Source organism: Schistocerca americana, chromosome X, assembly GCF_021461395.2.
Source record: "Schistocerca americana isolate TAMUIC-IGC-003095 chromosome X, iqSchAmer2.1, whole genome shotgun sequence".
Classification (NCBI taxonomy): Eukaryota; Metazoa; Arthropoda; class Insecta; order Orthoptera; family Acrididae; genus Schistocerca; species Schistocerca americana.
The window spans coordinates 732720480-732733603 of NC_060130.1; the positions used below are offsets into that span (position 1 = coordinate 732720480).

The 13124-nt window shown below is 38.9% G+C and overlaps 1 protein-coding gene across 2 annotated transcripts in view; it reads left to right on the forward strand.

Annotated features, from left to right (window-relative positions):
- The window catches only part of LOC124555702 (protein Hook homolog 3-like), a 185081-nt gene that overhangs the window by 151932 nt on the left and 20025 nt on the right, over positions 1-13124 (forward strand). For both annotated transcript variants that reach the window (XM_047129705.1, XM_047129706.1), the window contains exons 12-13: positions 167-354; positions 12434-12639. In XM_047129705.1, the coding sequence (XP_046985661.1) occupies positions 167-354; positions 12434-12639 (394 nt within the window). The remainder of the gene's footprint in view (positions 1-166; positions 355-12433; positions 12640-13124) is intronic.

Genomic DNA, 13124 nt, shown 5'->3' on the forward strand with positions numbered 1-13124 from the left:
CCTTGACTTGGCCCATCACTGATACTTTTTTCAAATGTGTTAGTTTAATGGAGCCTAAGCTAGTGTGTCTCCATTGTAATACCATGGTTGCACTGTGTGTTTTAAACTTACTTTTACCATTTATGTGCCTAATAATCTTTTCAATTGGTTTTATTTGTGATTTCAGACTTGCAAACCAACGTATTATGGAGCTAGAAAGTCAGCTTGAGGAGGCACATGAGCGTGATGACAGTGGTGGAACTGGTTTACGGCACTGTGTCACCACACTCCAGGAACAACTGAGAGTCATTCAGTCTGAGAAGGAGCGATTGGCATCACAGCTTGAAGACCTTGAATCTTCAATTAATGAGTACAGTAAGCATTTTCTGTTGAACAGATTCAGGAATTAAATGTTAGGGTCTCATATTCCTTTAACGTGTTATTACATCAGAGTTACTGAAGTAATTTGGAAAATACTTGTGTGGTGCTATATGAATGAGGTAATCTTCCAAAAATTATTTTGTCCCTTGCAGCATTTTTGTGTATATTATGTTATTTATTAGTAACTATGTGAAAGAAAGGTACAGAAATGGAGCGAAGAAGGTGCACGCATCACCAGGTGCTGATATAATGGTGATCACAGTTTGCATATTTCATGGAAAAACTGAAAATTGTGATCTTTAGAAGATATACCGAGAAAAGGAAATATATCAAAAATGATATCACTTGTGGTTATTAGCACTAGAACCACTTGATAAGATCAGTATATATGGGATATGCTGAAAGAAGGAATCATGAAAGCTGAGCAGAACAGTGTGGGATACATAAAGGTGAAAAGGGCAAAAAAGCAAAGGGTTACATAGGAAATGATTTCAAAGATGGAGGAGAGCCAAGCATGTTGAAAGCACCTGCTTCCAGGACATGAGGAGGCATGCCAGCCCTGGATTGAATTTGCCTTGTGGATGTGGTTTTTAGATAATTTTCAACATCCACCTAAGTAAACACAGGTCCATCTCAAATGTGCGGTGTGCAGACACTTTGAAAAACAGTGTCCCATGTGATTACACTAGTCACAAACGGAAGTGTTCTCCTGAGGGGATGGCGGCGCTGGCAGTAACTTTAAAATGCATTCTGGGGTTGTGACACCATAGCCTATGTGGAGATGTACTTGATTCTTCACAAAATGGGTAAAGTAACATACTAGTTCCGACCAGGCATTGGGTGGATAAAGGGCACCCAGATGGAAGAACTAAAAAAGAATTGAATATGGCATATATTTAAAAAAAGGTAGAGAGAAGTTACAGAAACCTCCTGAGAAGGATACATGGAAGGGGAGAGGAAGTGATGGAGGAGGGGATTTAAAAGCACGGAGGAAGAGATTTAAAATTGTGGACAGTATGCTCAATGGCAGCACATATAGCAGCAGTAAAAAGGAAGTGACAGACCACCAATAATAAGACACAAAGGACCTGCTACCATAGTGGGAATCTGAAGATGATGATAATTTCTCCAATTGCAATGTGAACTTGGCTGAAATCAGATGCTGATATTGTTAAGCTGAAAATCGCTATTTCTGGGGGGGACTGTGATATTCGGCATTAATGAAAGTTATCTCATTCTTTCCTTTTACTCTCTAATTAGGTTTCAGCATAGTTTTTCCCAAGGGAACAGGAAGATATGATCACTTTACGTATGTTTGTATCTGATTAGATCAAGGGCTATAGAAATGGGAGTAGTACATCTTATTGCTTCAAATAAAATTCAGGTTCTATATTTGTAGGAAATTGCCTGCTGTCTTATATGTAGCTGTTCCTGAAATAAATTTATTTGGACACTTGATACACTGGGAGATGCTCAAGTTTCATCAATTTGCTAATATTTTTCACACAACAGGCATAATTACTTTTTACTGTTAGCATATGATTCCACAGTTTTAACCATAGGCTTGTAGAATTTTGCATTTACTACAGAAATTAGATACATTTCAGAAATTGAAGTAATTGGATAGAAAATAAAGCCTTGTGTTTTAATGTAGTAGGTGTAAATAAAATAAATACTCATTACTCATGTAGATAGTAAACGTAAATGTTTTCCACATCAAGTAAGCTACTGAAAAACCTTGGCCAGCTGGTTTGTGATTGAGGAGTCTCTCTTGCTGCACTGTTACATTTTCACTCATGGATACTGTAGAGGATAATTTTAGAGGATAACACAGCTAAGACCCCTTTCATATTGTGCTGAAAAACTACGTTGTGTTTATAAGTAAATGCCATCTTGGGCTCGTTTTATAAGAGTTTGGTGAATTTTTATGTAACATGGTAACATGTAAACTGTTCATAAAGGTTTTGTGCCCCCATCGTGCGTAGCATAGGCTTTGGTTTTTGACCTCACTACTGTTTTAACCACAGGAAATTCCTCGGTAGAGCTTAATGGAGGTAAAAGTAAACCTGTAATCTCAGTATAGCTCAGTAATGTGTGTCATTCCTCCAATCATGAATGAGAAAATGTGACTTATGTACATTGTTCATTTGACCAATATGAATTGAAGGCTTGTATTAAGTGTAGAGATTGAGAACATTGTCTCTTTAAGACAACAAGTGTTGTCTGACAGGGAAGTTGCCTGCCAAATCGGAGTACATCACAGTGACGGCAGTGATTATAAGACACAATAGGTATCATAAGACACTAAACATTAAATATCTGTCTCATAGTTACTGAATGAAAGTGTGACGATGGCTGTTACTGACTGTTACCTTCAAATTATGGCTCATAGGTACTCTGAGGAGTACACAACAGGACTGTGTACTGCCTTTTGGAGGCACCCAGGAAAACTGCGTGAACTCGGACAGTATACAACTGTCTCCACATGATCAATTTGATCAGTACAAACCCCCAGCACCACCACACTATACAAGTAAGGTGGGCAAGGGAAAACACCTGGAGTAGAACCTGTGTCAATGATGTCACGTTCTCTTCACTGATGAGTGCAGGATTTGTCTGATGCATGATGATCACTGTAGAAGAGTGTGAAGATGGCCAAGTACTAATGCGCATATTTGGTTTGCAATCCCAAGGATTCAGCAATTAGTTAGGTCAGTTATGTTTTTGGCCAGTTTCATGTACAGATTTCAGACACCTTTCATTGTGATTGGCATAATTTGAGGAGTGTACATTGATAATGCATCCACTTTTCAAGACAATAATGTCAAGCATACCACATTCTCTAGGAGGCGGGAATCAACTGAATGGAATAGCCTGCAATATCTGTCGACATGAACTCAATCAAATGTGCTTGGGACAAGTTGAAACTTCTGGTGTATCATTGTAGGAACACCGATCACACACTGAATTACCTCAGGCAGACAGCCATCGAAGAGTGGGATGAGCTTGATGGGTATTGTCTCTTCCACATTGTGGACAGCATGTCAAAGGGATCCAACAGATTTTGGTTTCACAGATATGCAAAGATATGCAGTATCAAACAGATTGCCTTTGTTGTAGTTCTTGGTTACTTTTTATTTCATAGTGAAGTTATTTTCTTAGTTTCATAAGGCTTATTCTTTCATTCCCTGCTCCCATTGAATCTAACTTTCCTCGCACATTCGCAGATATTCAGGTAGTAAAAATCATTTTTAGAAGTGTTTGTAAACTAAAGGTATACTTTACTGAACTCTCAGTTTTCGGAGTAAATGTGTTTTAGTTCGCTGAGTGAACATGTAACCATTAATACCTCCTGATACCCTGTACTTTTGGTTCCAGCAGATGTCGTCCACTAATACACATTTTAGAAAAAACATGAGGCAGTGATCTTTGAACAAATATGTGTAGGGAAGACTCTTTCATCATGTGGTTTTAGCAAACACCTTCAATCCTCAGAATTTTTATTTTTATTCTAAAATAAATTTGTAGGATACACTTAAGAAACATGTAAACCAGTCCTCCACAGAAACATTCAGTTGTTAGCTTAAGATCACTATTGACATAACCAGATTGATTGTGAAACTAAAGTTTTGGTTTTTTTTATATATAAAAACAAAGATGAGGTGACTTACCGAACGAAAGCGCTGGCAGGTCGATAGACACACAAACACCTGCCAGCGCTTTCGTTCGGTAAGTCACCTCATCTTTGTTTTTATATATAATTTTTCCCACGTGGAATGTTTCCCTCTATTATATTAAAGTTTTGGTTTCATCTTTATACTAAGTGTAGGCTATTGTTTGTGCTTGATAGAACAAAATAAATGTTCTTAAGGCTGGCTACAAACTGCAGTTGGAGGTCATGAACTTATAAATAGTAATTATAATGAGATAAAATGGAGGAAATATTACTGACATAAAGGTAAAAGGATGATTTTTTAAAAAATAGTTGTAATTAGTCACACTTGTGGTTTTTATCACATTTAATCATCAGTTGTGAAAAGTCAGACAGCTTTAAAAACGAATGTAGTCAATAAGCTGTCACATAAAAGGTACAGCACTACAGTACAGTCATGGACAAAATGAGCGAGACCCTTCCCCTTTTCGTTATGCTGATCCACACAGCTTTAAAGTCTGCTACACAGCATAACAAGCAAGGCGACGAAGTGCTACCAACATACTATGCATAGGCGTGGAATTGAAAAACTATCTGAACTTTGTCAAGCTGTTTTCAGTCATGTGTAAGACTATATTAATGCTGATCAGTGTGTTAAACACAACACGTAAATGTAAGATATAAATGAAAGAAGAAACGCTTATTAGTATGAACTGTACTAACAAAAATGAATTTCAGCTTATCGAGGTAACCTAACTGTTTTAGTAAGACAAAGTACCCCAGATTATTACAAATTAGCAAAATATTATGCACATTCGCTCACAAAATGGTCTGTGTCATCGTTCAGACCAATCATACTGGATTACCATTGCTGACCTACCATGAAAGTGTGCAAATTTGGCAATGCGTGAAGATTCATAATGAAATTCAGTTAAAAATCATTCAGTGCCACACATAAGTCAATTAAATTAAGACAGAAGCGGAAAAAGTAGCCAGTAACAAGTATGAAATTCTACAAGAGTTTCATATTGACATCCACAGGGTGCCGGTACAGAATAAAGGTAGCAATAAAACATATTGGGGGTGCAAGAATTTCTTAAAATTGCTTCACTGATAGTCTATCTGCCTCCATCGAGATTAGAACTGAAAACAAACCAGACCTCCCTTGCAGTAACAAACACCTTCCACTAAGCTAGCAGACAACCCAGGCAAACAGCCCTCTATTATTACCACAGACATTAATAAGCCGGCAGTTTTGCAATGAAAATGGCAAAATTATCTGCAGTTTCTGTTGCATAGAGCTTTCTGGACTCAAAAACATGAATTTTCTACCTTTATGTCACCGCTTATGTGACAATCATTTGGGATGTGTATCGAAATAACAAAATACTGTTATTAGTGAGTAAATTTAGTAGGATAATTCTGCACCACCTCAGGAAATAAACAGCGACATAGCTGCCAAATGTATTCTACAATGTTTCGAATTCTCCTTTAGACTCGCCACAGCCAGAAAACGTTCATTAGCCAAAGTGTTTCTTAAGCTAGCTAGCAATGGGAATGCTCGCTCTTCTAAAACGCAGTGACATTAATAGTGGGATCTGAATTACCCCATGTATAGGCAAATGGATTTTATTTGTATTCCTGTAAACATGATTTGGATCGAAAGTGTAGCTACGATTAATATGCTGATGTATCAACTGCAACTAGAACATTTCGAATAAAGAGTAGGGGTAATTATTTACGTGGTTTTCACCTTCGGTAACTGTTGTAGCTATTTTTGTTGTTTGTATTGCGTAATCTAAATCGGTAAAAATGGAACCCTACTAGTCTCACTTTCTTGACCGTCTATCTGTCTACTCAACTCTTAAAACCCATTTATCTCGAGTACGGGTAGACATAATAAGCAGAAATGTATCACACTTCCTGCGGTAAACAGTCCCTTGGTGGTGTAAAATAGTGAGCTTCTATGTCAACACGATCTAAAGATATGTCCGTTTATGTAAAGAAAATTTACGTGAAAGGTCAAAAAATGGCTCTTAGAACTATGCAACCAAACTGTGTAGGTCATCAGTCCCCTAGATCTAGAACTACTTAAACCTACCTAACGTAAGGACATCACACACATCCATGCCTGAGGTAGGATTCCAGCCTGCAACCGAAGCAGCCGCATGGTTCGTGACTGAAGCGCCTAGAACTGCTCGGCCACCACACCCGGCGAAACCCTTTTCACCTCATATGTAATGATAATATATACCATCTAGTGAGGATAAATTGTATTCACCAGCAACTCAGATCATTTGATCATGGAACTTTTGCAAAGCTACATTCAAATTTTGTTTGAAGTCATCTTCAATATCCACTTATAAACACCCTAGGAACTTTGTATGCGATATCCACTTGTGAAGACTCTTGCAGATACTGCAGTACCATAACAAGTAGTTAAGAATTTATTGTTCTTGATCCATGCATGACACTTTATTTCAGTATCAATTTAACGCACCTAGGTGTTTGTCTATGCCTGAAAATAATGAACATAAAATAAGTAAACAGCAAACAACTTCAATGTTCATATCAAATGTAACTCACATGTCGCAATTACACATAATTTCGTTGTTACATCTACATCACTACATCTACAGTATTTCTTTGAAAAAAAAAATGGTTCAAATGGCTCTGAGCACTATGAGACTTAACATCTGAGGTCATCAGTCCCCTAGAACTTGGAACTACTTAAACCTAACTGACCTAAGGACATCACACAAACCCATACCCGAGGCAGGATTTGAACCTGCGACCGTAGCGGTCACGTGGTTCCAGACCAAAGCACCTAGAACCGCTTGGCCACAGCAGCCAGCATTTCTTTGCAATCCAGACTTAACGTGCCTTGCAGAGGGTTCATCGAACCACCTTCAGACTGTTTCTGTATCGTCCCACCTTTTAACAGCATGTACGAAAAAGGACCACATAAATCTTTTCTTATGAGCCCTGAATTACATTATTACTGTTGTCATTTCTTCCTGTGTGTTTTACCAAGGAAATAATGTTTTGGCATTCAGAATATATGTTGGTGATTGAAATTTCATGAAAAGATCTCGTGGCAACGAAAAACGCTTTTGTTTTCATGAATGTCACCCCAACTCGCTTATGAAATCTGGGACTCTCTCTCCCTTATTTCGTGACAGTACAAATCATGCTACCATTCCTTGAACGGTTTTGGTGTGCACCGTCAATCACGCCTGTCAAGGATCCCATACTGTGCTGGAATATTATAGCAGTGGACGGACAAACATAGTGTAGGCAGTGTTTTCAGTATACCTGTTGCGTATTCTTAGTGTGCAGCCAATAAAATGCAGTCTTTCATTTGCCTTCCCCACAAAAGTATGTTTGCGATCATTCCAGTTTAAGTTTTACTGGGTACTGAGATGAATTGACAGTATTTCGACTTATGTTTTGTCATGTAACCGAAAGTTAATTATTGTTACTGTACGCATCTTTGGTGTTTAATGTATTCCTCATTCAACAGAGTACACTCCTCATACACCACACGTAACTGTTTCAAAGTATTAAATTGTTACTGATGTTACCAAGTTGCAGTGGTCATCTAAACTTGCTGTTTTGAAACAAAGGAAAATATTGTAGCAAAATATGGCAAATTAGAAGTGGACTGTCCAACTAAACAAACATTTCCAGTTCAAGTCATTGTAGTAGGTCTACTACACAGTAACATAAATTAGGAGCAAAGTCCATTAGTAGATCGTTATCAGGAAAACCAGCCCTCATTATGCAAACCGCCACTACAGGAACGAAAATTTCCAAACATGTTAATGAGTAGTTGAGGAAAGTGGACACATTCTGTCTACTGAATCGCAACGCACACCCCTTATGAGGGGACCCACCAATTGTCATACCCTGATCTTGCTGAAACTTTGTTCAGTGAATGAGGGGACAAAATAAGCGAACACGTGTCTTGGCTTAACTGCATACACTCTACCACTTCTGAGAAAACTATGGTCAAAGTTTTCAATGCGCCTTTGCTATAGTTGAGATACCTTTTAGTGTGTAAGGATTCAATTGAAGCGGTGGCTAAGCGGCTAGTGTCGCAACTTCAGAACTTTGTGCTCCAAGTTCAAAACCTGGTTGTTCCTTTTTTTCCCCCCCTCCCTCACTCTCTGAATTATCTACAAATGTTTATGCCATCAATTTCCATGTTACACATACTTGGCTATTGCATTGTGGCTGCAGTCGTGGAGGAGTCAATCTGTTTCCTACTAGCGCTGTTTTTGCAGCACATATTGACCGCAACAAATCATTCAGTCAACACTAAATGGCCCACCTGGCTGAGGCAGAGCAAGGGCACTATAATAGCATTCCATGCAGAGGGATTTTCAAATGGCTATATAGCAAGAACTATGGGTCTTCACAAGTCGACGGTAGCCAGGTGGATTAGACGAAAGGAAGAGGGTGGTAACCTGAATGGAAGGCCTCATAGCCGTCGCTGCAAAACAGCAGCAGCTCAGGATCGGCAGATACGCCATTTCAGTTAGAACCACCCATTTGCCAATGCACGACAAATTCAGCAGACATTGGGTTTCAATGTTAGCAGTAAGACCGTCACTCATTGTCTAAGGGAAGGTGGACTGAGAGCAAGAAACGTTGCTGTGAAAGAGACATTGACTGTTTCCCACAGAGAAGCCCGCCTTGCTTTTGCTGCTGAAAATGTTGACAAACCTCTCCAGTTTTGGAGGCGAGTGATTTTCACAGACGAAAAAGTTTTCTCTGCGGCATCAACTGGAAAAGTACTTGTTTACCAGCCAAAAGGTGCTAGGTATAATACAAAATATATTTACAGTTGCCGATGGAGTGGCAGGGACTCGGTAATGGTATGGGTATGGGTATCGGCTGAAGGGTGTGGACTCCTGTGGGAAGTGGAAGGAAGACTCGATGCACACAATTACATATCAATTCTGGAGGACGTGCTGTTGCCTTCTGTGACAGCAAGATTTGGCGATGATCAGATCATGTTCCAACAAGATCGCTCGCCTATTCATATGGCGCATGTGGTTAAGAGGTGGTTCGACGACCATAGTAATATTACTGTAATGGAATGGCCACCTAAAGCAGCTGACATGAATCCCATTGAGAATATCTGGGCAGAAATGGTCAAAGTAATATGGGAAAAGGGACAGTCACCGTCGACTCTGACAGATTTCTGATGTGATTCATGACACTTGGAGTGAGTTACTTGAATCTCCTAGTTATGTGGCTAGATTTGTGGGCTCAATGCCCAACAGACTTCGAGCCATTGTGAAAGCTGTAGGAGGCTATACGCAATACTAAGCAGTGTCAGCAGAGGTATCGAGTGTATTTACTAACATAATTATGAACCACTCAAGAACATAAATCAACAGCCACATATTTGTCAAACGTATTCTGCGATGTTGCCATTGTCCATTAGACTAGCAGCAGGAAGAAAACGTTTGCTCAGGTGATGTGCTGAGATAGCTAGCACTGGCGAAGCTCGCGCTTCGAAGATGTCACAGCATCGTGTGCCACCACTTCGTGGCAAACGAAACACCTCAAGTATAAGCCATTGTGTTGTATTCGCATATCTGTGACTATGCCTTGCTAAAGTGTGGTTATGGATAGTACGTATGCTCAGATTGCGAATCTAACATCATAAATAAACACAAGGGGAAATGAATTTGGTGACCTTCCTCTTCCGTAACATCAAATATATTTTAGTTATTCTATCTTAAATGAACGGCACAGAAAATCATTCACCAGAGGTGAATAACTTTTTAGCAACACCAGATGATATTAACAGCTTGCCAACACAGGTTAGCCATGAATTCAACAGCGTCATATTGCGGACCGCGCGGATGCTTGCGCTGTCAGTTTCAATCCTTTCCCGGGCATGAATGTGTGTTAGGTTTGGTAAGTTTAAGTAGTTCTAGGTCTAGGGGACTGATGACCTAAGCAGCTTGGCCACATAGTTCTGAGCCATTTTTTGACGTTTCACGTAAATTTTCTTTACATAAATGGCCATATCCTTAGATTGCGTTGACATAGAAGCTCACATTTTACACCACCAAGGGACTGTATACCACAGGAAGTGTGATACATTTCCGCTTATTATGTCTACCCGTACTCGAGATAAATGGGTTTTAAGAGTTGGGCAGACAGGTAGACGGTCAAGAAAGTGAGACTAGTAGGGTTCCATTTTTACCGATTTAGATGACGAACTCCTAACAACGAAAATAACTATGACAGTTACCGAAGATGAGGGTCGCTTAAAAAATTCCCCCTACTGTTTATTCAAAATGTTCTAGTTGCAGTCGATACATCAGCGTGTTAATCGTAGCTAGGTTTTCGATCCAAATCACGTCTACAGGAATACAAATAAAATCCATTTGCCTATACACGGGGTAATTCAGATCCCACTATTAATGTCACCGCATTTTAGAAGTGCAAGCATTCCCATTGCTAGCTAGCTTAAGAAACGCTTCGGCTAATGAACGTTTTCTGGCTGTGGCGAGTCTAATGGAGAATTCAAAACATTGTATACATTTGGCAGATATGTCACCGTTTATTTCCTGCGGTGGTGCAGAATTATCGTACTAAATTTACTCACTAATAACAGTATTTTGTTATTTCGATAAACATCCCAAATGATTGTCACATAAGTAGTGACATAAAGGTAGAAAATTCATGTTTTTGAGCCCAGAAAGCTCTATGCAACAGAAACTGCAGATCATTTTACCATTTTCATTGTGAAATTGCTGGCTTATTGATGTCTGGGGTAATAATAGAGGGCTGTTTGCCTGGGTTGTCTGCTAGCGTAGTGAAAGGTGTTTGCTATTGCAAGGGAGGTCTGGTTTGTTTTCAGTTCTAATCTCGATGGAGGCAGATAGACTATCAGTAAAGCAATTTTAAGAAATTCTTGCACCCTCAATATGTTTTATTGCTTCCTTTATTCTGTACCGGTGCTCTGTGGATGTCAATATGAAACTCTTGTAGAATTTATTACTTGTTACTGCCTACTTTTTCTGCTTCTGTCAATAATTGAATTGACTTAAGTGTAGCACTGAATGATTTTTAACTGAATTTCGTTATGAATCTTCACGCATTGCTAAATTTGCACACTTTCATGGTAGGTCAGCAACGGTAATCCAGTACGATTGGTCTGAACGATGACACAGACCGTTTTGCGAGCGAATGTGCATAATATTTTGCTAAATCGTAATGATCTGGGGTACTTTGTCTTACTAAAACAGTTAGGTTACCTCGATAAGCTGAAATTCATTTTTGTTAGTACAGTTCATACTAATAAGCATTTCTTCTTTCATTTATATCTTACATTTACGTGTTGTGTTTAACACACTGATCAGCATTAATATAGTCTTACACATAATTGAAAACAGTCTGACAATGTTTGGATAGTTTTTCAATTTCACATCTATGCGTAGTATGTTGGTAGCACTTCGTCGCCTTGCCTGTTATGCTGTGTAGCAGACTTTAAAGCTGTGTGGATCAGCATAACGAAAAAGCGAGGGGTCTCGCTCATTTTGTCCACGACTGTATGTTTGTGACAACATGTTAAAAGTGTGCTGTAGTGCAGAGAGTGGCTGAATAATGACAACTGTATAACTGGTTTAGTGTCTTGATCTGTGTCATTGCTATTTTACCTCATTGTAATTTGTGATTGTCTCCGAGAACTAGCCATAGTGGTGGTGAGTGATGCTACAGAATGTTGTCACAAATGCACTGTAGTGCTGTTTCTTTTTGTTGTACCTGAAGATGTGGCTGTAAGCTGAAACCGGTAGTGTGGTCAATTAAAACCAAGTTTTACAAGTCATCAGCTGTGTTTTCGTACATCATGACCTTCAGCATCTGTGATTGCCCTGAATGTAAAAATTGTTTGTGCAATCAGAGACAACATACACAGCAAACAATCACAACCCAATGCATAGTGATTCAGTAGACTCTCCGACACCAAGACGGGACACTAGCACAATCTCTCACGACATAACAGCAAAGCACAAATTAATTTCTGAATTGCCCTTGTAGTTAACCAGAGATACAGTATCAAATGAAGGTAATCACAGTTAGTGATGCAACCATGTCCAATTTCTTCACACCTCTTTTCTGCAGGTGATTAGTGTAAGGCCCTTTTTCAGGTTTGTGTGAGGAGAATACTGTGTTTGCAGCTGTATGCTTGAATTCACCACGATTTTATAAAATATGAATGATTTACTTACGAGTGTTGTAACCATTACCGTAATTTTGTGTATCGCAAATGAAACTTGACCATCCAGACATTTAGTTTGCATATGACTTAAGCCAAAGATAGAAAACAAATGCATCATTTTCTTGCTTGGTTACATTTAAAGTATTTGTTTATCATTATTTTTGTTGTTCCAGAACGAAGGGATGCAACATTACAGGATACATTGCGCCGCAAAGATCAGGAACTTCAGCAGCAGAATGAAAGGTATCGAAAATATGTAGAAAAAGCAAAAGATGTCATTAAGATAATGGATCCAAAGCAGAGTGTAGATGCCACAGCCGAAGTTGCAGTTCTCCGTAGTCAGCTCCAAGACAAGGAAAAGATCATTGAGGACCTGGAGGTAAAATATTTCTCAACCTACTTACCATCAGGAGAGAGAGCCAGTAGCTTATGAGGAGTATAAAATCTGTGGTAGATCAATACACTCGTAGGTCTTTAATCGACCAGACACTTAAAGGGACTAATAGAGAAATAAGCACATAAGAATCTGGTTATAAAGAGAATGCTAAATTATAAACAGAAATAACCCAAAAGTAATGGGATTTTTAGCTTCAAACAGTAGAAGGCAGGCAATATACTCAAAGTTTGCACAGAGATTAGCACTGTTGAACAGTAATATTCTTGTAGACATTCCTATATAGGCCATAAAAAGCTATGTTTTCATTCCCGGGAATTCATTGAGTTTTACTATCTGATCTGCACTAATTGAGTTTACTATCTAATCTGCACTAATTGAGAAGGAAAAGAGTCTAGAAAGATTTTATAAACATTCATGCTTTGTTGTCTGTAAGAGATTTGTAGTTCTAAGAGAGAAATGCTGTTGAT